This window comes from Oryctolagus cuniculus, chromosome 9 (genome assembly GCF_051225735.1).
Source record: "Oryctolagus cuniculus isolate XC-2025 breed Fujian yellow rabbit chromosome 9, ASM5122573v1, whole genome shotgun sequence".
Lineage (NCBI taxonomy): Eukaryota > Metazoa > Chordata > Mammalia > Lagomorpha > Leporidae > Oryctolagus > Oryctolagus cuniculus.
The window spans coordinates 104,859,484-104,883,572 of record NC_142875.1 but is presented as its reverse complement, the minus strand read 5'-3'; the positions used below and the strand labels follow the sequence as shown (position 1 = coordinate 104,883,572).

Below are 24,089 nucleotides of genomic sequence, written 5' to 3'. Positions count from 1 at the left end.
TCGTAATTGCAGAGGGACCAATATGATTTAATTGTTTCATTAAATTTCTGGATGAGCCGAGGCACCGTGCTCTGTCCCCGTGCAGAGGGGCGGGTGTGTTTTCTTAGGGATGAAAGACACTGCGCAGGTCAACTCGGTAAAGCGAAATGAGGCAAGATGACTGCGGGGGTGGAGGGGGTGTGGTAGGAGGGTGCGGGCGCTCGTTCCTGGGGGCCACGAACGTAAACAGGCGAGAGCGAGAGGCGGGCCGGGAGAGCGCGGGAAAGGCTGCCCGCGCGGCGAGTGCGTGTGCGCGCCCAGCGCCCTGGCTCGCGGCAGCCCCGGCCAGGCGAGGGGTGCTATGCGGGAGTGGGGTGGGAGGGGGCGGCAGGCGGGGCCTCGCCACGTCACTTGGAGAGAGTGTGTTGGGAAGGAAGGGCACAGCCCAGAGCCGGGCCGCTGCAGCTGCGGCGGCTGCAGCCAAGGCTTGAGCCGCGGCGAGGTGGGTGCCCGCGCCCCGGCGCCGGGGGGCAGCCCCAGGGCCCTCTCCGAGGCCTTCGGCGCGGCTTCTAGAGAGAAGGTGGCAGCCGTGGCAGCAGCAGCCGCGACCTTGGCCAGACCGAGCCCCGCGCTGGACGCTGGGCGGAGGCCGAGCCCCGCCGGGAGTCTCTGCCGAGCCGGAGGGAGGCGCATCTGGCGCTTTGGTACCAGCTGCTGCCGGGGGTCCTGACTGCGGAAGAAGCGCCGGGGGAGCCGGGAAGAGCTAGCTCGCGCGGAGGGCGGACCCCGGCGTCCGGCAGCCCGGAGCCCGCGCGGCGCGGGGCGACGGCGCGCGTCTTTGCGGGCAGCCAGTTTCACGCGCGCCAGTCTTTGCGGTTCCAGCCATCCCGGGAGGCTCTCGCACCGAGGCGCGGGTAACTGGCAGCGCGGAGCCAGACCCTCCGCGGCCAGATCACCTCCCCAGAGCCCCCTGTGCGGGCGCCAGGCTTCGGGACTCACCCACCCACCCGGCCGCCAGGTCAGCCGCCAGCCCCACCCTGAAGACAGGGCGCAGCTGGGAGCGGGGAGGCGGGTGCCGCGCTCCAGAGCCTGCGTCCCGGGCGCCGTCTTAGCGGCGGGGCGCGCACCGCGGAGAGAGGACATGAGATCGGAGAAGTCCCTGACGCTGGCGGCGCCGGGGGAGGTCCGCGGGCCGGAGCGGGAGCAACAGGATGCGGGAGACTTCCCGGAGGCCGGCGGGGGCGGCGGCTGCTGCAGCAGCGAGCGACTAGTGATCAACATCTCAGGGCTGCGCTTTGAGACGCAGCTGCGCACCCTGTCGCTCTTCCCGGACACGCTGCTTGGGGACCCGGGCCGCCGGGTCCGCTTCTTCGACCCGCTGAGGAACGAGTACTTCTTCGACCGCAACCGGCCAAGCTTCGACGCCATCCTGTACTACTACCAGTCCGGGGGCCGCCTGCGCCGGCCGGTCAACGTGCCCCTGGACATCTTCCTGGAGGAGATCCGCTTCTACCAGCTGGGCGACGAAGCCCTGGCCGCCTTCCGGGAGGACGAGGGCTGCCTGCCCGAGGGAGGTGAGGACGAGAAGCCGCTGCCTTCCCAGCCCTTCCAGCGCCAGGTGTGGCTGCTCTTCGAGTACCCGGAGAGCTCCGGGCCGGCCAGAGGCATCGCCATCGTCTCGGTGCTGGTCATCCTCATCTCCATCGTCATCTTCTGCCTGGAGACCCTGCCCCAGTTCCGCGCGGATGGTCGGGGCGCAGGCAACGGTGGTGGTGGTGGTGTGAGCGGGGTCTCCCCGATTTCCAGGGGCAGCCAGGAGGAAGAGGAGGATGAGGATGAGTCGTATGCCTTTCATCCTGGCCTCACTGCTGGGGGGCTGGGGACAGGGGGCTCCGCCTCGCTCAGCGCCCTCGGGGGCTCCTTCTTCACAGACCCCTTCTTCCTGGTGGAGACTCTGTGCATCGTTTGGTTCACTTTCGAGCTCCTGGTGCGCTTCTCCGCCTGCCCCAGCAAGCCGGCCTTCTTCCGCAACATCATGAACATCATCGACCTGGTGGCCATCTTCCCCTACTTCATCACCCTGGGCACCGAGCTGGTGCAGCAGCAGGAGCAGCAGGCGGCCAGCGGAGGCGGGCAGAACGGCCAGCAGGCCATGTCGCTGGCCATCCTCAGAGTGATCCGCCTGGTGCGCGTGTTCCGCATCTTCAAGCTCTCCCGCCACTCCAAGGGGCTGCAGATCCTGGGCAAGACCCTGCAGGCCTCCATGAGGGAGCTGGGGCTGCTCATCTTCTTCCTCTTCATCGGAGTCATCCTCTTCTCCAGCGCCGTCTACTTCGCAGAGGCTGATGACGATGACTCACTTTTCCCCAGCATCCCCGACGCCTTCTGGTGGGCAGTGGTCACCATGACCACGGTGGGCTACGGGGACATGTACCCCATGACGGTCGGGGGCAAGATCGTGGGCTCCCTGTGCGCCATCGCTGGGGTCCTCACCATCGCCCTGCCCGTGCCCGTCATCGTCTCCAACTTCAACTACTTCTACCACCGGGAGACGGAGCAAGAGGAGCAGGGCCAGTATACCCACGTCACTTGTGGGCAGCCTGCGCCGGACCTGAAGGCCACTGACAATGGACTTGGCAAGCCTGACTTCTCCGAGGCCACCCGGGAACGGAGGCCCAGCTACCTTCCCACTCCACACCGGGCGTTTGCCGAGAAAAGGATGCTCACCGAGGTCTGACAGGCGGGCAGAGCCTGCAGGAGACGCTGAGCACTGAGCAATCTCTTGGGCTTCCTTCTCATTGCCACAACGACCCTCCCACTAGCTCCTCTTGACTTCCTGACTCCCTCCCCTGTACCTGGTACTTGATGTCCAGGGCCAGATAAGCATCTGGACTGCCAGGCTTGACGGTCCCTGCAGCGGTCAAGGTTTACCCACCTAAGTGACGTTTTGAAATTCCGACGGTGCCACCCGGTCATGCCCAGCCTCTGTCGTCCCATGGATGAAGTGTACATTTCTGCCCCTCGAGACTGATTTTTCACATCTGGGACTTGTAATATCTCTAGGAACAGCAGTGTCAACTGGACAGAAACCAGCCACCCTTGGGCCCCAGCTCTCTCCTTTGCTTTGGGGCAGGCACCCGTCTGAGTGCTGCTTGGTAATGGGGAGAAGCTGGAGTGCAGGAGTGGGTCTCAGCTTGCTGTTTCAGTCCTGTGTCCTGTCACATCTACAGAAGATCCCTGGGAGAGTCTTCAGTTCCACAGCCTCAAAATCCGCCACTCATGTCTGATCTTGGGTGCAATTAGAGAAAATACAATTAACTGCACCTTCTGGAGGGTGTGAGGGTTAGTTCTGGACCACAGGGGCCGATGGATTCCTGCAGGTGCATCCACTCAGCTCCCCTGACCGTCTCCAGTGTTCAGAAAGGAAGGTTCTCTCTCTTGGAGCTAAACACTCTTTTTGTGCAAGTGCCTCCCTGTGCAGAGGGGCTGGAGAAGGGGAACCAGGTAGCCAGAGGAAATGGCGGCGTAGTCCAGTGTGTGACTTGACCACATGTCTGAAGCCAAGTGCCACTTAAACAGATGTGCTCTTCTCGGAAGGACGGAGACGTACACCATTGCAGATAGCAGCCTTTCCCCCCTGGTTTCCTCCAACTCTCTCTCTCTAGCCCTTCATGTTCCTCCCGGGGCATCTGGCTGAAGGTTGCAGTTGTGGGTTTTCTAAAGCAAGCCCAGCTTCAACCTGCAGACAGGTAAAAGCACACATTGGATGCCAGCATGTATTTCTTCCCTTTTTATGGGCAGTGAAATACATGGTTTAGAGTAAGAAGCAATCATTATTCTTTGGTGGACAACATTACAGTTAGAGGCTTTTTTTTTCTTCTCTGAGTCCAGCAAACATTCGCCTGCTTGGGCAATTGGAGCTGCATCCAGCCTGCTCTTACTGGTGAGGAAGCCGGGTGGGGTTGCCACCTGGACTGAGCCATCTTCTTCCATTGTGAAGCTACTGCCACCCGTCACGCCTGCCCCCTGCCCCTTATCTCCCCCTCAGGAACATTGCCATTCGTGTTTTTGCCTTTGACAAACCGTGATGTACTGTGCTGAGCTCTCCCAGGTGCAGTTCTGAGAACAAAAGGACTGTGAGCACATTTTTAATTTGATTTCTATGCTCTAAGACTTTTGGATGAGAATTTGAAAGAACAATTTCTCGAGGTGCAACTTAGAAAGGACAGCCTTTAGGGTTTGTGGCAAGACAGTGCGGCTCTTGTGAGCACCAAGCCCAAGTCTGTTTTTGTCATCTGGTTTTCCGGCTAGTTTGGACACCTCAGTCTCTCGTGGTGCCTCAGTTTCCACACCCATTAGATGGGCACATTAACATCTCCCCCCCCCTCAGCCCCCACTGGTGGGGAATGTCAGCAGACTCCTCTGGGGAGCCCGGGGGGGGGGGTGATGCTATGCAAATGTGTGAATTTCAGGAACTGATTTGATTTTTAGTTCATCTCACTGCCTTCTCCCAGACTTCCTGCCAGGATCCAAAGCCCAGGGGTGGGCTGTTGTGAATCATTAGTTCCCTGAGTTCCTCCATGGCTTTGGTCTTTTCTATTAGCCTTTGAAGAGGACGGTTCTCCTCAGAGTCCTTCTTTTGGTCCCTCCCCGTCTGGCCAGAGCTCACCCTGCCTGGGAGTGTGGCTTCTGCACACTTGAACTACAGCAGGAGATGGAGCGCCTGCGGAATCAGAAGCTTGCTCCAAGTGCTGGTTTCCCAGATCTCTGCACTTGCTAAGGCTATTTGGGGAATGCCGGGAAGGGCCTGCCCCAGAGGCACGAGGGTAATGTCGGGGCAAGCGCACCTGTTTCTCTCTCTGTGTATGTGATCATTCACAGCACCACTCCTAAGACAGCCTTTCCTTTGCAAGTCAGAGCAAGCCTGAACGTAAAAGGTTTGTGGAGAGCTGGGCTCTCCAGGGATGCCGGTTGCTGTAGCAACCTTCCAGCCGATTCGCTCTGTCTTCTGCTTTGAGCATCAAGGGTGAACGGCGTGCAGACTCCTGGCTTCTCAAACAGGCGCACCTCCTGCAAATTGGTCTAGAGGCTGAGTCATGGTGGGACAGGGACTGGACCTTTGGGGAACAAGGAAGAAGCAGGTCCCCCAAATTCCCTCCCTGGTCCTGTCTTTCTGGTTTCCCTACTCAGTTACTGAAGCTGCTTCATCTTCCCCTGGGCTCTTGCTAATTCGAGCGCTAAGCGACTCCACCCACGGTTAAGCCAACAGCGATGCCACGATTGTCAAAATGACCAGGGAGCCCTACGAGAGGATGGCATATTCCCGCAGCGGCAGCCAGGCTGGGCCTCCGCACTGCAAGGCTCTTCCCACCCCAGGACACACAGAAGCGACGCTTCCTGCTCCCAGGGCGCAGCCTGGCTCCTGGGAGGAACCTCTGCGGTGGTCCTTCTTACGACCTTGATGGAGAACTAAGAGGCTGTGGCCGGCTCTGGTTTCTGCACAGGGCTGTGTCCGACTAGCACTCTCCGACCCCGAGCCTCGTGTTGTGGATCTCGTGCACTGTGAGATGCTGCGACAGCTGGGGTGGCGGTTCCCAGCTGCCAGGAGAAGTGGGGTCCACGCCGTGGTTACACCTGACTCCAGCCGGCAGGAGCTCCCCAGAGACTCCCTGGAACAGCCAGCCCCAGCCTGGGGCCAGGGGTGTTCCTGCTGCCTGCGTGTCCCCAGGGAGGGACGAGGGCCAGCTGGCCAGCTCTGCATCTGAGGTAGGCTCTGCTGTGGGCAGTTTCCTCCCTGGCTCAGCCCAGGCAGCACCGGGGCTGGGTGCGGGTGGGGAGGCGGGGGCTGAGAGCCCCTGAATTTGGAGCAAACAAGCTTTGGGTTTCCCTTTCCTTGGAGGCCACCTGTGCGTTTGCCTTTGAGTCCCGTTGCTCGGTTTCTCCTGTCTCTCGGTGCTACCCCCACCTTTCTTCCCATCTCTCCCTTTTCATTCTCAGTTTCTCTGCTGTTCTTTCTCTGGCTCTGATTCCCTTCCTTTTTGTCTCCCCCCTACTTGAAGTTTGAGCCGCCTCTTCTTTCTGTGCATGTCTCTGTCTCTCTCCCTCTCTGCAGCTGTCTGGTGGCCAGGACCCCTCCTGCGTTTCTGTGGATGTCACATCACACACTGCACTGCAGGACGCCTGGGGTCCAGGGCATTTGCTCAGGGGTGACCTGCAGCTGCAGCATCCCCTCCCCTAGTGTCTCGGGATCCGTCCCTTTCGCAAGATGAGATTGTTGTGAGTTTAGAAAAATGTTTCCCTGAATTTTTCTGAGCCTGCAAGGATAAAAGGGGTGTGGTGGGGAGAGAGAGAGAAAGAAGGGGGGGAGAGAGAGAGAGAAAGAGAGAGAGAGGATATGCACCTATAAGTTTCAAATAAATACTGTGCGTCTAGCCTTGGAAATGCATCCACCTTTTAAAAGGCTTGCAGAGTGGTTAGAGACAAAGGAACAGTAAAATAGAAGGACTTAAAGGAAGGCATACAACTGGCAGGAGCCTAAAGAAAGGCTTAACTCAGCTTCGCCCTGCCCTTCATTCCCTGGCTGTCTTCTGCACGAAGGCAGAACAAAAGGAAAGGACACAGGTCCCAGCCCCGTCAGGTGCAGGAGGCGCTCTTGACACGGTGGATCAGGATTCATCACCGGTCCCCAGAGGGCCTGTGGCGTCTCCTTGCTGGAGGTGAAACGTGCTTAGGGCACCCCCACCCCGGTCCCCCGCCCCCTGCCCTGGCCTGCGTCAGGACACCAGGTCGGCCCGAGGGGTTCCACGGGGCTGAAACCTGTGCGGGTCAGCTGGCCCCGGAGAACTTCTGGGAGGTGCCCAGATGTGTTCTGAAGCTGAGTTGGGGTGAGAGTGGTACCACTCTAAGTATTAACCTAAAAAACCACTGAATTGTGAAAAACAAAGCACTGTGAGTGTAATAACTTGGCGATTTCCCATCGGGGCCGGGAGCACGGCTGGGCTTTGTACGTCACGAGGTTAGATTTCTGCACACAGCCCAGGCTGACTATCTGAGAGCTTGCACGCAGTGGTTTCTTGCTGCTCACGTACAGTGCTCAGATCTGACGTGGGTGTGTGTTTTCATTTAATTCTGATCATCAATCTACAATTGTGAGACTCACATGTTTCTCTTGCTCGGAAGCTGACCGAGTCATGGCTGGGGAACTGCAGAGCACGGTCAGCATGTATGGACTATGACACGGATGGCGGTCGATATTTATCATACAGGGCCAGCGCAGGATGCTTGCCCAAGGGGCTTGAAAATTGGCTGGAAAAAAAAAATTCTCACTTCTCCTCCTCTGCCCAAACACTAAGCCCCCCTGATGCCTGCACCTGTAAACTCAGAATTCCTTACGAAATGGCACAGGAGCAGAGGTTTTGTTTTCCCTGCGCCCCTTCCAGCCTCCCCTCAATAGCAGCCTTGGTGCTTTGGGAAAACAAAGAAATGGGAGGTGACAGCCTTTGTGGGCCTTGCTCTTCTGTCTCTTGCCAGGCAGACTTGGCCCCTCTCATGCTCTCACTTGCCTGGCGTCCAGGGGTCCCCTCTCTCCCCTGGGGGCTCTGCGTCAGGTGACACCTTCCTGCCTGCCGTTGTGTCCACTGAGGAGGCTTGCTGCGGGCTGGGTTTCGGCTGTCCCGGTCTCTACTACACAGAGTCCCCAGGAATGCTATCCTCATGATGGAATGGCTGTGCTGGCCGATTGGATTTGACTGCACGCTGCTGCTACAGGCAGGAGAATGTGATCCCGTGGTCCAGTTCCAGCGAGCTGTGGTTGCTTGGAAGAGGAAAACAGCCTTTTTTTTTTTTTTTTTTTTTTTTTTTTTTTTTTTTTTTTTTCAGTGTGTGTGTGTCTGTGGGAGGGGGCAGAGGGATTTCCTGTCTCAGGCTGCCTCAGCGTGCACAGATACCTTGTGGCAGAATCAGGTCTGGAGCTTGGAGATTTGGCAGAGATGGAATCTTTCCAGACACAGCCCCCTGGGAATAAAGACAGATGGGCCCGGGTCGCCCGATGAGCCGCTTCCCCCTTCTGGCTTGTGGTCCCCGTGGGCTGGAAGCTGTCATGTTTTTCCAATCCCTTTGCCTGAAACTCGGAAGGGTATTGCACCTGCTCTTTGTCCCTTCTTGGTGCCCATGCCCATGTTTCCCGCGGCACCTACAAGGGAGTGGCAGCCTGCCAGGGCCCACTGTTGGCAGTTATCCCAGCAGGATCTCGACTGCCCGGTTTCCGGAAGAAAAGAGCAGAAGGCGCCTTGCAGTACAGCCTCGAGGGCGCAGCTCTGATCTTGGCTGCCCCTGACCTCGGTGGGGTTTAGCCCTGCTGGAGCGAATGGCAGCTATCATACACGCACCCGGCGTTACTCTTGTTCACGAGGACTTTCCTGGCCCCCATCGCAGGCTCCTTGCCCGCCTGCTCCTAGAACGCACGCCCGAGCGCAGGCGCCCCTGCCCCGGGGTGGGGGGTGCTGCAAGGAGCGCAGACAGGCCCCGGCTCTCAACAGAGAAGGGAGGCCACATTTCTAGAGGAAATTGCAGCCGCGCGGTCTGCCGGCGCTGCTATTTTTGACGTGCTAGCTGCGCTCGAGGGGCTTGACAACCGCTGTCTCCAGGAGACAGACAAACCCGCTCCTGGCAGCCGAGGCACACGCGGCCACTTGAATGAGAGCTCAGCGAGGCAGTGGCGCGCTGGAAGGGGCGCGGGCGGGCGCCGTGCGCTCCCACACCGCCTTCTCCGGGACAGCAGGCCGCAGACCCCAGGCCCAGGGCGCCCCGCAGACCCCAGGTCCAGGGCGCCCCGCAGCCTGAGAGCCTGACTTTGCGTCCTCCGCCGAGAGCAAGAAGAGCCCCGTTCAATACCCAAGGGCGTTCTCTTCCGCATGCGGCGCCTTGACCCAGTGGCTCAGAGCGGGCGGCTGGACCCAGATTGTCAGCCAAATCTCTGCTGTGCCCAGGACCCTGGACAACTCCGTGCCTCAGTTTCCTTCTCCAGGCTCAAGGGCTGTTTTGAGGATGAGGTGGGCTGTCATCTGTGTTCCACGGGTAAAGTAGAGGTAAAAGTGTTGCCTAGCTGGGAGTTCCATTGTCTGGGATGAGTGATTTCCTCTTTGGCAGATAAGAGAATGGAGGCTCAGAGGGCTTGTGACAAGTGCGAGGACACACAGCTGGGTGGGGGCCTCTGTCCGGCGGAGCTATAGGCATGCGGTGAGGGTCTGGTGGGTACTGAGCAGCAGGAGGGACTGGAGCCGTGGCTCCTGAGTGCATGTGTTAATTCTCAGCTCCATGCCCGTGTGCCTCTGCTGGGAAAGCTGCAGGCAGCCTGTGTGTTCCCGCACGGTGCTCTGACAGCACATGGACACACACACACACACACACACACACACGGTGGCAGATATGTGGAGAAACAGTATTTAAAGGTAAGTTTATTTTGGTACATTCTTTAAAATCTCCACATAGGTTTTCGTAATGCACATTTTTCATGAAAAACCCTTGTATGCATGTGCTTAATTTTTTTGCACCAAAATAACCTTATCTTTGAATTGATCTTCCATAAGCTTTTTGAGATAGATACATATATACGTAATACTTGCGTATCTCATCTGTGCGCACCTCTCCAGTAAATGTACAGAATCTCTCTAGAGTTCTGCCTTTCTGGCCCCACTGCATTCCTGCCTCTGGGCCTCAGCCTCAGTCTCCAGTCTGTTCCCCAGCCACCCTACTGCCCCCCATGGCCCTTTAACATCCGCTGCCATAGCCCAGCTTCCCTATCGTCCTTTACGGAGGGAGCAACAGGAGACCCTGGAGAGGGGAGAAGCCAGCTCCTCCTTCTCGTGGGGCACGTATTTGCCTCCATGCTGACTACCCAGTGACTCCCCCAGCTCTCCTTGGGGGCCTCGGCCCAGCCAGAATTCCCAGCCCACCCTCAGCTGTTTCTGAGCTCAGAGCTGCTTGGCTCACCCGTCTGTGCAGTTAGCAAGCACCTGGGTCTGAATCGCGTCATTTCGCCTCTGCAAGCTTCGGTTTGTCGACTGTGAAGTGAGGAGTCTAAGGCCACTGACCTGGCAGCTTGTTATGAGGCTGCCAGTTAGAGACCTCAGCAGGCAGTGGGGTCTAAAAAGTGCAGCTCCTTGTCCTGCCAGTCAGCAGAGGAGCCCCTAGGTGACACCGATGGCTCAAGATCGCCTTCCCAAGAGTGGGGATGCCACTGCTCACGCACTCGAATGGTGGCAGGGGCCCTGCCTGCTTCAGCTTTGCTCTCGCAAGCAAGGACTTCAGTGAAATGTGCCATGAAAAGTAGGTGCCAGCTAGCTAGCTATTTTACCAGAAGGCTGTTCGCCTTCATAGGAGAACGTGTTTAAGTCATAGGTGAGCTGTGATTGCATGCGTTCTGATAGAATAGGATGGATATACAGGTGGTCTTATCCCCCCCCCCCCAAGTTTATTTATAACCAGATGAGAATGAGGATTCGCACTTGACCCAGAGCACTGCTGTGGCCGGTATTGATGGACAGATGTGAGAGCTGGGGGCGAGAGTCAGTGCCTCTCATTAGCAAGCAGGAAACTGATACCAAATGATGGACCCGAGTTTGGGACAGAACTGAATCTGGGACCCAAAATTTTCTGGCTCTAAACCCAAGGTATTTTTCCTTGGAAAATGAGATCTGAACAGTTACTTTTTTTTTTTTTTGATGAATGGCTATTCATTTTCTACCCAACCAAGCTTTTTAGCAAGAGCTGCCCACAGGAAATGGAATTAATTGAGTTTTCATGTCATCTTTTCATCCTGTGACTTTCCAGGGTCCAGAGGCAGCAGGCCTAGCTGGAAGAAGCCGGAATCAGATAAGCATCTTCAGGATTATGCTAGGGTTTGGGTACTGCTTGAATGTCTCCTGAAGACATCCACGTGTTGGGAGCGTGAACCCCCAGGATGGTGGTCCTGGGAGACGGGGGCCCCCTGAGCAGTCCCCTGGGCAGTCCCCAGGTCACTGGGACCACCGCAGCCGAGATCAGGGTAGTTCTCACATCACCCCTTGGTGTTCTCCCAGAGGATTGGTGCAATGCCTCCTGACTCAAGATGTGGCCCCTGGCGCCCAGACGCACTCCCTCCGTTGCTATCTGCAATGATGGGATGCAGCCAAAGCGGCAGTTCCCACCCAAGCCTGCACTATACTGTTTAGACTTGAACTTCAAGAGCTGCAAGCTGAATAAGCCCCTTTTCCTTGAAGTTATCCTGTGTCAGGCATTGGGTTATAGTGATGACAGCTGCCCAGTGGGGCTGGCGCTGTAGTGTAGCAGGTGAAGCTTCCACATGCCATGTCGGCATCCCATATGGATGCTGGTTCAAGTCCCGGCTGCTTCACTTCTCATCCAGCTCCCTGCCAGTGCACTTGGGAGAGCAGTGGGAGATAGCCCAAGTGCCTGGACCTCTGTACCCATGTGGGAGACCTGGCTTTGGCCTGGCTCAGCCCTAGCTGTTGTAGCCATTTGGGGAGTGAACCAGTGGATGGAAGATCTCTATTGCACTCTCTCTCTTTACCTCTCTCCGCTTCTCTGTAACTCTGTCTTTCAAGTAAATAAAAAATAAATCTTAAAAGAAAGCTGCCTAATACAGATAGTTACTCTCATGAGCACCAGAGGTATTTTAGCACTGGGCCAAGAGGTTCACATTCAGGCTTTGGCTTTGGCAGTCCATCCCTGGGCCTCTGATCTCACGGATGAAAGGGCTCTCCAACCTTTCAGGACTTTGCTTTTTCTGTTAAAATGAGAGACGAGGCTGAAGGAAGCAGTCACGGTTTGAAACCAGGCAAGCAGGGGATTATTGGAGGCTTCTGTGTGTTACCGAGGAAGGCAGGCATGCAGGAGGTTAGCGTCTTACCCAGAAGAGCCGACTTCTGATGCCCTGGGGAGCGGAATCCAGCTGCTAGACTCTTCCCCGCGCTCTGTTGCCCTGGTGGAGAAACAGAGGTGACTGTTGAGTTACAGACCTCTTTTGTAAGTCACAGGGCTCGGATCAAGAACAAAGTTTCCAGAAGCTACGGTAGCAGAGACATAAATCAGATCGGTGCTTCCTAGCCACTTTGAGGCATGTGGCGAAGCTGGAAAGAGAAAGGAGATCTGGCCTGAAGGGGAAAACAGCTGGCGCTCCCTGCAGGAGACTGGCGGCTGTGCTCTGGGAGGGACTGTGTCTGTGTACCCAGGAAGACACGCATGTGTGCACCCATGGGGGTCCAGGCTGCCCACGCCAGCCACACCCCAGCGCACCTGCCAGTGTGTGTTTTTCCCGCATACACAAACTCCTGATGGGTGGTTTCACGCAGCCAGCATGGAGAGCCTACCCAGACGTGTGCGGCTTACTCCTCTCAGGCAAGCTCTGTAATGACCCGGTTTGGCTTGTGGGCCAAATGTGAGGCAGCATTAGGAACTGTGGGAAGATTTCACCCTCAGGTCTGGATGTTTTGACTTCTGTTGAAAAACTCCACGTCTGGCGTTGAGAATCACGCAGGGCTGCCTTCCAGCAGCTGGCCACTGGAGCTTGGCACCGCCGAGCTCTGGTTTTTCTTAAATCTTTTAAAAAAATTATAAGATTTATTTGTTTATTTGAAAGGCAGAGTTTCAGAGAGAGAGAGGGAGAGAGAAAGAGGGAGATCTTCCATACCCTGATTCAGTCCCCAAATGGCCACAGTGGCCAGGGCTGGGCTAGGCTGAAGCCAGGAGCTTGGAACTCCATCTGGCTTTCGCACATGGGTGGCAGGGACCCAAGCACTCGGGCCTCCTCCACTGCCCTCCCAGACACATTAGTGGGGAGCTGGATGGAAGTGGAGCAGCTGGGACTCGAACCAGTGCTCATAAGGGTTCTGGCATTGAAGGCAGCTGCTTAATCTGCTGGGCCACAATGCCGGGCCCTTGTTATTTTATTTTATAACTTTTTGTTTGTTTTATTTGAAAAGCAGAGAGACAGAGACAGACAAAGAAACAGCAATCTTCCATCTGTTGGTTCCCTCCCCAAATGCCTGTAATAGCTGAGGTCTGACCAATTGAAGCCAGGAGTCAGGAACTCAATCTTGGTCTCTTTTGTGGGTGACAGGGACCCAATCACTTGAACCATCACCTGCTACCTCCTGGGGTGCACGTTAGTAAGAAATGGGAATTGGGAGTGGAGGTAGGACTCGAACCCAGGCACTCTGATATGAAATGCACGCATCCCAAGCAGTATCTGAATCACTGTGCCTACTGCCTGCCTCTGTCACTGTTGTATGCTATATATGCCAGAATCATTTCCTATCTGGGATATTTTTAAAATAGATACAGGCTCTTACATTTAAAAAAATCATGCAATGTTGCTAAGCTTATGAGTATGTAGTTAGTAGAAAAATGAACTTGAACTAATTTGTAGCATGTTCTATACAATCACAATTCCTTCTTCCAATGAAAAGAAAAGGAATGATAAGGGTTGCTGACCACATTTGAGAGACAGAGCCTTTCTTTTCACTGGAGGAACCAGGAAACATTTTTCAAAATGTGTGTTCAAAAGCAGGAACTTGCATTATAAGCTCTGCTTTTCTTACTGCATTTAGATTCTCCTGGTGATGCATTTGCACTTGCACCGCATTGCATTTCCCATACCCGTGGCAGTGCCAGGTGAGCCAGGACAGGAGAAGCAAGGGTGGAAGTTGTGAGCCCTTGGTCTGAGTGAGCCATGGAAGGAGTTGAGCCGGCCCACCGGGAAGTCAGTACTCAGTGCTGCCACCTGCTGGCTGTTGGGAGTTAGGCACCTCTTGGAGCCTTCGCTATCTCTGTAAAATTGAGCCATTCATAGAGATGCCCTCACAGTGGCTGGTGACATTAACAGAGATGACGACCCTTGCCAAGACTTTGCATGTAGCAAGCATACAATAAAAATTAGTCATTTTTGTGGTCTTTTTCTTCTTGGCCTACTTCAGTGGAGTACTGTGACGTCAGCAAGGTCTCCGAACATTATCCAACCTTTAGAAACCATTAATGCCACACAAAACTGGTACATTTGTCTTTTGGGAAATATGCACATAACACACACACACACACGTAACAGCTTTCCTCACTTGGCCAGTGTGGCTTTTCTGACCTAACAGTGACCCCAGTTCAGCTCTTCAGTCATCAGAAAATTGGTTGTTACAGGGGTGACTCATGGAAAAAGGCTTAATATCTCTGCAGAGTGAAAAATGCTTCTATGCTAAAATACAAAACAGCAAAAGAGAATATCCAAGGATTCCGGCGGCAAATTCCTAAAGAAAGAACCCAAGCGAGGCGGTGACCTACGCTTTCCGAATCCCCGGGAGCAGTGAGAACGTCCAGCATATTGGGGGATGAGCCGGGGGTTGTGTAACGCGGCACGGAAAGGTCAAGTGGCTAGAGTCTTTGCTTGCCCGACTTCTGGGTTGGCCCTGAGGAACGCGTGAGCAGTGGGAGACCCAGAGACACGGCCTGAGCCCTTCCCGCAGAGCTGAGCGGGCTCACCCCGGGCCTGCTACGTCGTCCTCTTCGGCATGACGACGCTTGTGCAGGTCAGCTGAAGCGGTGGCTCCCTTACAGAAAATGCCTCTGCTGTGTGCTCCGCATTCCGTGCGTGTATTCAGTTTGCAAGGAAGGCGGCAGAATTCTCTTAATGACAGACTAAGAGAGAAGGTGGCAAAATGAATACAGAATAATCGAGCAGGAAGAGACTTCTGAAAGTCACAGAATCCGTGACTCTGCTTGCATGAGAAAGGTTCTGAGGAATCCCCAGAGAAAGAAAATCCATAGCAGGGTTTGAGCGTCACCATCCTGTGGCCAGAACGCTTGTCCTCATAGCTCAGTTACCCGTCTCCTCCTTCCTGCTTAGTCTTCTCCTGAAATGGCAAGCAGTTGACCAGTTACCTAGAGTAGCACTTAGCGGTCTCTCCAGTGTGACCCGCACGGCACTCATCCGGTACCGCATCCCTGGGGAAAGACTGCCCGGGCACCAGGTTATAGAATCACTGCGTGCATGTGAACGCGCCATCCAAGGCTCTGAGAAGCCCTGCAGCAAATCCGCGCATCTCACTTCTTTAACACAGAGTCTGTCAAATTGCCCCCACCTTTTCCAGTAGCTTCTGTCTACACCCCACGAGGAACACACTTGGATGAACTCAAAGATACTTGGAGCTCCTTGCAATGGATCTGAACCAATGAGGCCTCTGTTCTTTTCTTCTTCTTCTTTTTTTCTTTCAATATTTGTTTGAAAGGCAGAACGTCAAGGAGAGAGAGACATACAGAGATCTTCTATTTGCTTGTTCACTCCCCAAATGGCTGCAAGAGCCAGGGCTGGGCCAGGCAGAAGCCAGGAGCCAGGAACTCCATTTGGGTCTCCCACATAGGTGGTGGGGGCCCAAGTACTTCGGCCATCCTCTGCTGCTTTTCCCAGGCCATTAGCAGGGAGCTGGATCAGAAGTGGAGCAGCCGGGATACAAGCAGGCACCCATTAAGGGATGTAGGTGGCGTCCTAGGCAGTGGCTTAACCCGCTGTGCCATGAAGCCCGCCCCTCTGCTGGATTTTCTCCATGATGTGGAGGGGCCTTCCCTTCGACTTGCTGCCTCTCGCTGGCCGGCGTGTTGTCTACCCCTCTGCCAGCTGGCCCAGGAGGCAGTCCTTTCTCCCAGGGGTTTTGCTCCCGTGCTCAGCAGGAGCTGTTGTCGCGTGAGCCTGTTCCTTTTCAGGACACCCTGAGCCACGAGGAAGAGTTGCTGCTCTCTGACTGCTGCTCTCATCTTCCAATCCACTAAGACTCGGGACCAGCGGGCGGGACTGGTGTTCAGTTCTGGGCCTGCCACTCACCTGTGCAATTCCCTGGCCGGGTGTGCAGGGGTGAAATGAGATGGCTGCACCCTGCCACCGAGTTTCTTCTTGAAGAGTCTACGGATGCCTGAGGGCCCCATCTGATGGCACCTGGCTTCAACTTTGTGGCTTGGCTGCTGCCCCCACCCCACTGGGACCTTTGAAAGAGACAGCTGCGTGTGTGGGGGCTCATATTATCATTGCACCCCAGAGCTCACCTACTGCAGCCTCTAATTTTACAAAGATCAGAACATGACATTTAAAAAGACACCGAGCAGATGATAGCAAAATTTTGAAAGAGAGGCACTGATTTTTAATCCAGGGTAAACGACCATGAATTCCTCCCCTCTGATTTTCTCCAGCCTCCCTCCCTCCCTTCCTTCTTTCTATTTTTTTTTTTTTTTTAGTTGTGGTCTATCTTGGTTATTAAGCGATCTCAAATCCTCTCTTTATTTTCATGTTGCAAAATAAGCATCCCTGGTTTGGGCCACGGCATGCACCTTGGCGTTGTGGCTGGGAACTGTGGGGGCAGGGACGGGCACTTGCACATGAGAAGAGGCAGGGGCAGAGCGGCAGGGCTGCTGGCCGGGCGTCTCAGGGGTCTCGGGCTCCGTGGAAAGCATGGGCGGGGTCTCGGGCTCCATGGAAAGCACGGGGGAAGAATTGCTGGTGCAGCTCTCTGGCTGCAGCTACACACTCTGCAGTGGGAGCTTCCTGATTCTAGAAGCCAGCAGAGAGGCACTCCTGGGCAGGCACTGGACTGGGTGCTGGGGCGGCTCTGCTGTGCCCACGGCAGCACTGGGATGGAAAGATCCTGGAAGAGCATCTTGCTCTGCCCTGAGGAGCTTCTGAGCCCGGGCTCCGGCTCGCACACCTGCCCCAGGTGCTGCTGGTTTTCCACGTGGACTCCTGGTCCTGGCCCTTTTGGCCTCCGCCTCCTCCTCCTGCCCGTGCAGCCTGAGTAGCATCAGGAGCCCGCAGAGAGAGGCCCTGGGAGCTCTTCACCATGCTGGCTCTGGAGGTAGCATCTACGTGTTCTGGGAGATTAGTACCATCCTCTAAAGAATGAGGAAGGAGAGAAAACTCCCCAGGACCCCACAGCCAGAGACCTTCAGTGTTTACGTTTTGTTATCTTTCCTTCCAGACTGACTCTGTGTCTCTATTCATGTCTCTACAGAAATCATAAAGTGTTTAATTTTAAACATTTTATACCTCTGGTTTTCTCATGCATTACATAGCTATCCTATAGATACATTGTTATTTTGGTAATGTACATCTGATTGTTGGGTATTTAGATTGCTTCTGTTTTTTTAAAATAATCAATTAATTAATTTGAAAGATAGAGAGAGAGAGAGAGAGATATCATCTGCTGGTTCACTGCCCAGATGCCCGCGATAGCTGGGGCTGAGACAGTACAAAGCCAGGAGCATGAAATTCCATGTGGATCCCCCACCAGGGACACAGGAGCCCAACCATTGAGCCCTGCCCTGCTGCCTCCCAGGGTGCACGTTATCATCAGGAGCAGAGTTCGAACTCCAACCGAGGCAGTCTGATATGAAATGTGGGTTCCCAAGCAGTGTCTCAATAGCTGCACCGAACCCTGGCCCCATAGCTTGCTGTTCTTGCAAACGGTGCCACCGCGAACGTCTGCAGCGTGGGTACTCTCTCGGCTTTAGCACCCTTTCCTGGGTTCTGTCCCTGCAGGAGCCGAGCAGTGTGGGCAGAGTGAGCAAGTCCTTTTTAAGGCCTCAGCTTCCTCACCTGCAGGGAGCAGTCAGAAACCACACTAACTGAAAGCAGCACAGGCTCACCCAGCCACGCACCAGGCGTGTTTCTAGGAGCTCGAGTGGACCAACCCACCCCCCAGCCCCTCCCTGTGGTCTTGCGCTTCTTCTCCCTAGTGCAAGGGGGGCTCAGCCAGAGTCACGGGGCCAGGAAGGAGGGCAGTGGGGTTCCAACCCAGGCACTTGGGGCTCCTCCGGATGGTGCCAGTGTCACCCTGGTGAGATGCAGGAGCGCAGCCCGGTGACCCCTAGAGCACCTTTGCTTTTCATGTAATTTGCATTCCTCCACTCTCCCCCAGCAAGGCTCCTAAGTGCAGCTCAAGTTTCCTGATACTGGTTCCCTGGCTCCTTTAACCCTACAGGTTCTCGTAGGTGTTGGGTGTGGCTGGGGTCTGGTGTGTGTGTGTGTGTGTGTGTGTGTGTGTATGCGCCCTTACAACCTTATGAATGGAGCAGAGTCAGCAGAGTGTTGAAGCACAGAGGTCTGACAACCTATGTGTTGCGTTCTAGCTACTTTATCATGGCTTCCTTGTTATCTCATCCCAGGCTCTTCGGCTGGCAAGTTGGTTGTTTCATAATGAGCCTGGTGGAGCAGGAAAGGGACCGGATTTGGCCGGCTAGCCTAGGTCCATCCCTGAAGCTCGCGCCTGCGGAGACAGTGTCCCGTCCCTGAGCCCATCTGCGTGGCTGTGCAGAAGCTTGGCTGGATCCCACTGTGGGTCCAGCAAGACAGGGGATCTCAGTGGCATCTTCACTGGATGCCGGGGCCCGGGCTGCTCTGGTGGCCAAACACAGAGGCTGCCAGGCCTCCTTGGCATTCTGACTCACTAGATCTGGGAGAAGCCTGCACGGTGAGCACTACCTTCAGTGAGTTTGGGGGAGCTCGGGGGCAGAGCCGTCTAAGTTCACTTCTTGAAGAACCACTTGCTGCCTCTTTGGGGTCTGCCAGTGGTAACTGGAATCGTGGAGCTGGCAGGGGGACCCTGGGCCACTCAGGAGAGTCTGGGGTACCCCCAGCAGGTGTATGCGAGCAGCAACGGGACACCTCTCCATGTAATCACCTTTCACGTTTTCCGGTCCTCCGTCACCACTGAGCCTCCCAGCCAGCCATGCACATTAGCACAGAGGCTCTCCTAGGATTGCTCATGGCTCAGAGAGGTTGACTGGGTGGCCCGGGGTGGCCCAGCTTCTCCCGTGACTGGCAGCAGCTGTTCTCCAGTCCTCAGGCAGCCTGGGAACGGGCAGTCTCCCTCCCCACCACCCAGAAGGAAACACTTGGCCTGCACCTGGTGCCTCTCCTGGCGCCGATGTGCAGGGGGCTCTGTCATCTCATGCCCACCCATGCCCTTCTCCTGCCACCGTGGCTCCTTCAAGCGCTCCGGGTGAAACATGCAGTTGCAGTCTCCCAGCCCATTATACACGGGGTGGCACCGAGGGACACAAATCCCTAGGGCCTGGGCCATCCACCTCACCCCCCGTGGTCCCAGAACCCTGACATGCTGACCCGCAGTCCGCAGCCCCAGCCCCTTCGCTGCTGTCTCTCTGCAGAGAGCACAGTGGTCGCAAGGAACCAGGACAGTCCCACCCAAACTGCAGCTCCCCCAGCCACAGACCCCTCCCCCCAATTGTCAACCTGCCGAGGATTCTCACACACCCCACCCCCAGTGCTTCCCTCACCCCTGTGCTCACTGCCTCCTCCCACTCCCTTCCCAGAATAGCCCCAGAGCCCACCTGAGTGCTTCTTGCAAGGCCACCCTGTGGGGCTGGGGCCCCTGCAGTGGTACATCCCACTGGGGCCCCCTGCCCAGGGGGCCTGTTGGGGCCGGCCAGGGATCTGCAGTCCGACCCCAGCCACTGCAGCCGTCCTTCCCGCGACCCGTGAGGGGCTCAGCAATCGCTTCCCATTCAAAACGGGCCTTTGGTTTCTCTTTCCTCCTCTTGCCCTTGTCCAATCCCTTTCCCTTGCACCGGCTGCATGCTGAAGAGGCTCCCACGACTGCAGCCTCTCTGTGTCTGATCTTTCAGCCTCTACCCCAGGGATGCTCAGGGGGAGGGGCAGGAGGGCAGAGGAGGCGGGGTTTTGGCTGTGCCAGGCAATGCAGGCAGCAGAGCTGCACCTGGGGACAGTAGCCAATGCTGAGTCTCCCTGTCCCCTTGACCTCCTGTTCCGTAGCCGGTAGCCGGTAACTGAGTCTCCTGCAGCCGTGTCATCCTCGCCCTGTCCTGAGGCCTGCACACCGTGGCTTGCTGTTGACTTAGTGGGGAGGGGCAGTCACCGTCCTGGGGGACTTCTGATTGCCAGCGCTGGCTCCAGGGAAAGGCGCACTCCTGTATCCTACGGGGCCGCTGCTGGCAGGGTCAGGCCCCAGTCTGCCCCTCATCCAGATAGCAGATCAGCTTTTCTGCGGGGGGTGGGGCGAGGGGAGGGTTTCTATGGAGGGGAGAGGAGGAGAAGAGGATGTGGCTGGCAAACTCCTCTCTCCCCCTCCCTCCTATAGCAGATACCCAATGGGGTCCTTGAGTTGCACGCGGCCCAGGACAGGGTCCAGCGTCAGCAGACAGGCATCAGAGGGTCCAGGCGTGTGCACAGCAACCCCTTCCCTGCCCCTCACCCAGAACCCCAGCGTTAGCTGGCTCATCCCCACCTGGGCCAGTCTGAGCTTCTTTCCTAGATACCGTTAGCTGGGACGAAAGGTCCCAGTTCAACAGGGCTGGACTCGGTGGAAGACCTCCCAGTGTGGGAGCTGCAAGGACTCTGAGGTCCTGGAGATCACTGGAGTGGCCCAAGGCCACAGGCTGTGATGACAGCTGGGGATCAGAGTCCAGCATGTCAACTCACGTACTCCTGTGGCTAAGACACAATGTCTCTGCACATCATCTCCTATGGAACTTGGGCCTTGTGCTCCGCAGCTGTGAAATGGGCTCGTTCTCGCACACCGTGGAGGGTTCCCATCAGGACAAGGTGGGCTGAGCAGGACAGCAGGCGTTCAGCCTGGCAGTTGAGGTGCCTGCAGCCCATATTGGAGTCCCAGGGTTCAGCCCCCGGCTCTGGCTCCTGCTTGCAGCTTCCTGCTAATGCAGACCCTGGGAGGCAGCGGTGGCTCGAGTGGTTTGCTCCCTGTCACTCCTGTGGGAGACCCAGGTGGAGTTCCTGACTCCTGGCTTCAGTCCTGGCTGTTGAGGGCATTTGTGGAATGAACCAGTGGATGAGAGCTTTTTCTGTCTCTCCACTTCTGAAATAAGTGAAAAAATAATGATAAAAAAAGAGGTGTAGTTCTCCCAGAATTACTGCTCAGTAAGAGAAAGGCTTTCTGCTCAAAGAAAACCAGAGCTTCTCCTTCCCTGAGCTCCGGCTGTGAAGCTGGTAAGCTTCTGGAATGATCTAAAGCTTTCACGTTTGGAATTATTTAGGGCTGGCTTCATCTTTTTCATTCCTCAGCAGTATTGTGTCAGAGACCTCTTGGCTGCATCTAACAGTGGCACTTAAAGAGACATGAAACAAAGAAGAACTTTTTTTTTAATCTCCTACCCAAGGTTTCCCAAACTTTCATGGGAAATGTGTATTACCAAAACAACTATACATATTTCAAAATTTTTTTGTACCAAAATAAATTTTCCTGCCCTCCTTGCTTGGCTTCCTCCCTCCTTTCCTTTTCTTCTTTCTATTATTTTGTTACTCCCTTAAAATATCTTATTTATTTTATTTTATTTACTTGAAGGCAGAGAGAGAGAGAGAGAGAGAGAGAGAGAGAGAGACCTGGTGATTTATTTTGCAAACACACACAACAGCCATGCGGGGCCAGCCTGAAGCCAGGAGCCCAGATCTCAATCTGTCTCTCATGTAGTTGTCAGGGATGCTAATACTTGAGGCATTGCCTGCTGCTTCCCAGGGTGCGCATTAGCCAGGAGCTAGAAATGTAAGCAGAGGGAGGACATGAACCCAGGGACTCTGGTGGTGGGTGCAGGTGTCCCAAGCAGTACCTTAACAGCTACACTAACACCTGCCCAGGTCCTGTCCTATGTTCTCCCCTTATTGCTACCGGGTCCTGATTGAGGGCCGTAAGTGGGGATACTGGCAGTGCAAGCAGAGCAGGTGCAAGTAGTAGAGGTGCAAAGCGTGCACTCTGCAATGAATTCTTCCGTGGGGGCTGGCAGGGTCGGGGGAGGCTTCCGAGTGAAGTGGATGTATCAGCTGGGCCTTGGGAGATGACTTGGAATGTTCAAGGTTGGAAAGAAAATTCTTAATCAAAGGATTGGCTTGAGGAAAAGCATGGGGGGATGGTGTGTTTGAGGAACTTGGAGAAAGGGGAGGCTGGAAAAACAAGCTGGGCTCAAATCATGAATGGCCGTGGAGCTGCTGCGAGGTAGAGTCTTCCTGGAGGTGAGGGTTTTGGGTCGGAGGCATTTGGGGCTGATGCCATGCTTGGAATGCAGGCAAGGGTGGAATGGAGACCAGGGGTAGGGGCTGGTAGGGGCAGTAGCAGGCAGAGCCAGAGGTGGTAGGGGCAGCTCACTCTGTTGGGAGGAATATTTTATCATGGACAATGCTTGCAATCTCTGGCATGTGAAAATGAAATGCAGTCTAAGGATGGGCGTTTGGCTTAGAGTTAAGATACCCGTTAGGATCCCACATCGGAGTGCCTGGTTTTATACCTGGCTCTGGCTCTTGACCTCAGCTCCCTGCTAACGTGCACCCTCGGCGGCAGTAGGTGATGGCTCAAATGTTTGGGTTCATGGTACCCATGTGGGAGATGTTTATGGAGTTCTGGCTCCTAGCTTTGGCCAGGGCCAGTCCTGGCTGTTGCAGGCATTTGAGGAGTGAACTGGGGGGTGGAAACTCGTGCCTGCTCTCTCTCTAATAAATAAACATTGTAAGGGAACAGCCTAAGATTTTTTAAAAAATTATTGTTTTATTTTTATTTCCTTGAAGGCAGAGAGAGAGAGAGAGAGAGAGAGAGAAGAGAAGAGGAGAGGAAGTGTAGGAAGAGAGACTAAGGTCTCCCATCCTCTGGTTTGCTCACTAAATGTCTGCAACAACAGGGCTAGCCAAGGCCAAGGCCAGGAACCTGAAACTCAGTCCAGGTCTCCCACGTGGGTGGCAGTGACTCAAGCACTTGGGCCGTCTCCTGCAGCTTCCCAGGGTGCACGTTTGCAGGAAGCTGGCATCAGAGTGGCGCTGGGACTCAGTCGCAGGCACGTGGTTCAGGATGTGGGTGTCCCGTGTGGCGTCTTGTGTAACCTTTGCAGCAAGTGCCCTAGCCCCGCCTGACTCACCAGTTTGACTATCATTTTTGGAAACCCTGCAGGCCTGACGCATGCGCGGATCACCCCTGCAGCCCCCCCCCCCCCCCTCCGGGAAGCTCCTCTAGGATCCAGGTGGAGGAGGCTGCAGGCACTTGCTGAGCCTCTGCTGGGAGCTCTGGGCAGCGGGTCCAGCGTGGCCTCTGCAGTCGAGAGCTGGGTTGGAAAGGCCCTTTGCGTTGAGGGGCTGCCACGCCAGGCTGGGAGGACGTCTCCAGGATTTCTCCACGGTGGAAAATAGGCATTCACAGGGTGGGGTTGGTTATCGTCGTCTGATGACCTCAGGGACCTAGGCCTCCCCTTGGCTCTCTCCGGGAGCCTGAGAAACAGTTCCTCTGGTGGCCTGGAGGGGGCGGCAGGGAACAGCTCTTTTGTTGAGCATTCTCCATACTATCAGGGCTGCCAGGAAGTGGTCAGGTGGAGGGATTGGACCAACAGGTTTACTCAGAAACAAAAGCCGGGGCATTGTCTGCCAGGGTGCAGTGCAGCGCTCCAGCCTGGCTCCCTGTCGTTGGCATCGGCGGGGCCTTGTCTTCCACACACTGGGTGGTGAAGGTTGGCGAGGCGAGGGTCCTTCTTTGACCGGGGATGGCTTTTCCAGGGCAGCCTACGTGCAGTGTGCTGTGACGGCCCAGGGTCCCCAGGCTCTGGGAAGGTCTGAGAAGCTTGCTTGAGCTCTTTGCTGTTGACTTGCTACCTGACTTTGCACAGAGAGTATAGCCTGTCTGTACCCCCTTTTCTTGAGAGGGATATTGGACCACTGTGAGAAATAGGAAACACAAAATGAGTTGTACACGGAAGAGCAGCTCATGGGTAGGTGTGTGCAAACCATTTTATTCCTATGTTTATAAGTACACGGGCTCTGGTTACCAAGTCTGCATGGAAGATGAGTATTATAAAAAATTATGTGTGGGTTTCAACTTTTTAAAAAGTGAGTTAATTTAAAAAAACGAATTTTATTTATTTATTTGAAAGGCAGAGGGACAGAGAAAGAGGGAGAGAAAGAGAAAGATGGCTCTTCCACCCCTCCCAGGTTCATTTGCCAAATGTCTGCAAAATCTGGGGCTGGGTGAGTTCAGAACTCAGTCTGGTTTCCCACATGAAGAGCAGGGATCTAAGTACTTGGCGCATCTTCTGCTGCCTTCCCAGTTTTTAGCGGGAAG

General features: G+C 55.5%; 1 protein-coding gene and 1 long non-coding RNA gene across 4 annotated transcripts in view; one reads left to right on the top strand and one right to left on the bottom strand.

The window, feature by feature from the left end:
* Positions 1-20,083, bottom strand: part of LOC138843863 (uncharacterized) — a 34,194-nt gene extending 14,111 nt beyond the window's left edge. The window contains exons 1-2 of the long non-coding RNA XR_011378986.2: positions 19,357-20,083; positions 11,888-11,959 (exon numbers count right to left, since the gene is read on the bottom strand). This is a non-coding gene — a long non-coding RNA (uncharacterized LOC138843863). The remainder of the gene's footprint in view (positions 1-11,887; positions 11,960-19,356) is intronic.
* KCNA6 (potassium voltage-gated channel subfamily A member 6) overlaps positions 364-24,089 on the top strand; it is a 38,907-nt gene continuing 15,181 nt past the window's right edge. For all 3 annotated transcript variants that reach the window (XM_089303751.1, XM_008259711.5, XM_089303752.1), the window contains exon 1: positions 364-5,745. In XM_089303751.1, coding sequence (XP_089159877.1) covers positions 1,121-2,716 — 1,596 coding nt within the window. In that variant the 5' untranslated portion in view covers positions 364-1,120 and the 3' untranslated portion in view covers positions 2,717-5,745. The remainder of the gene's footprint in view (positions 5,746-24,089) is intronic.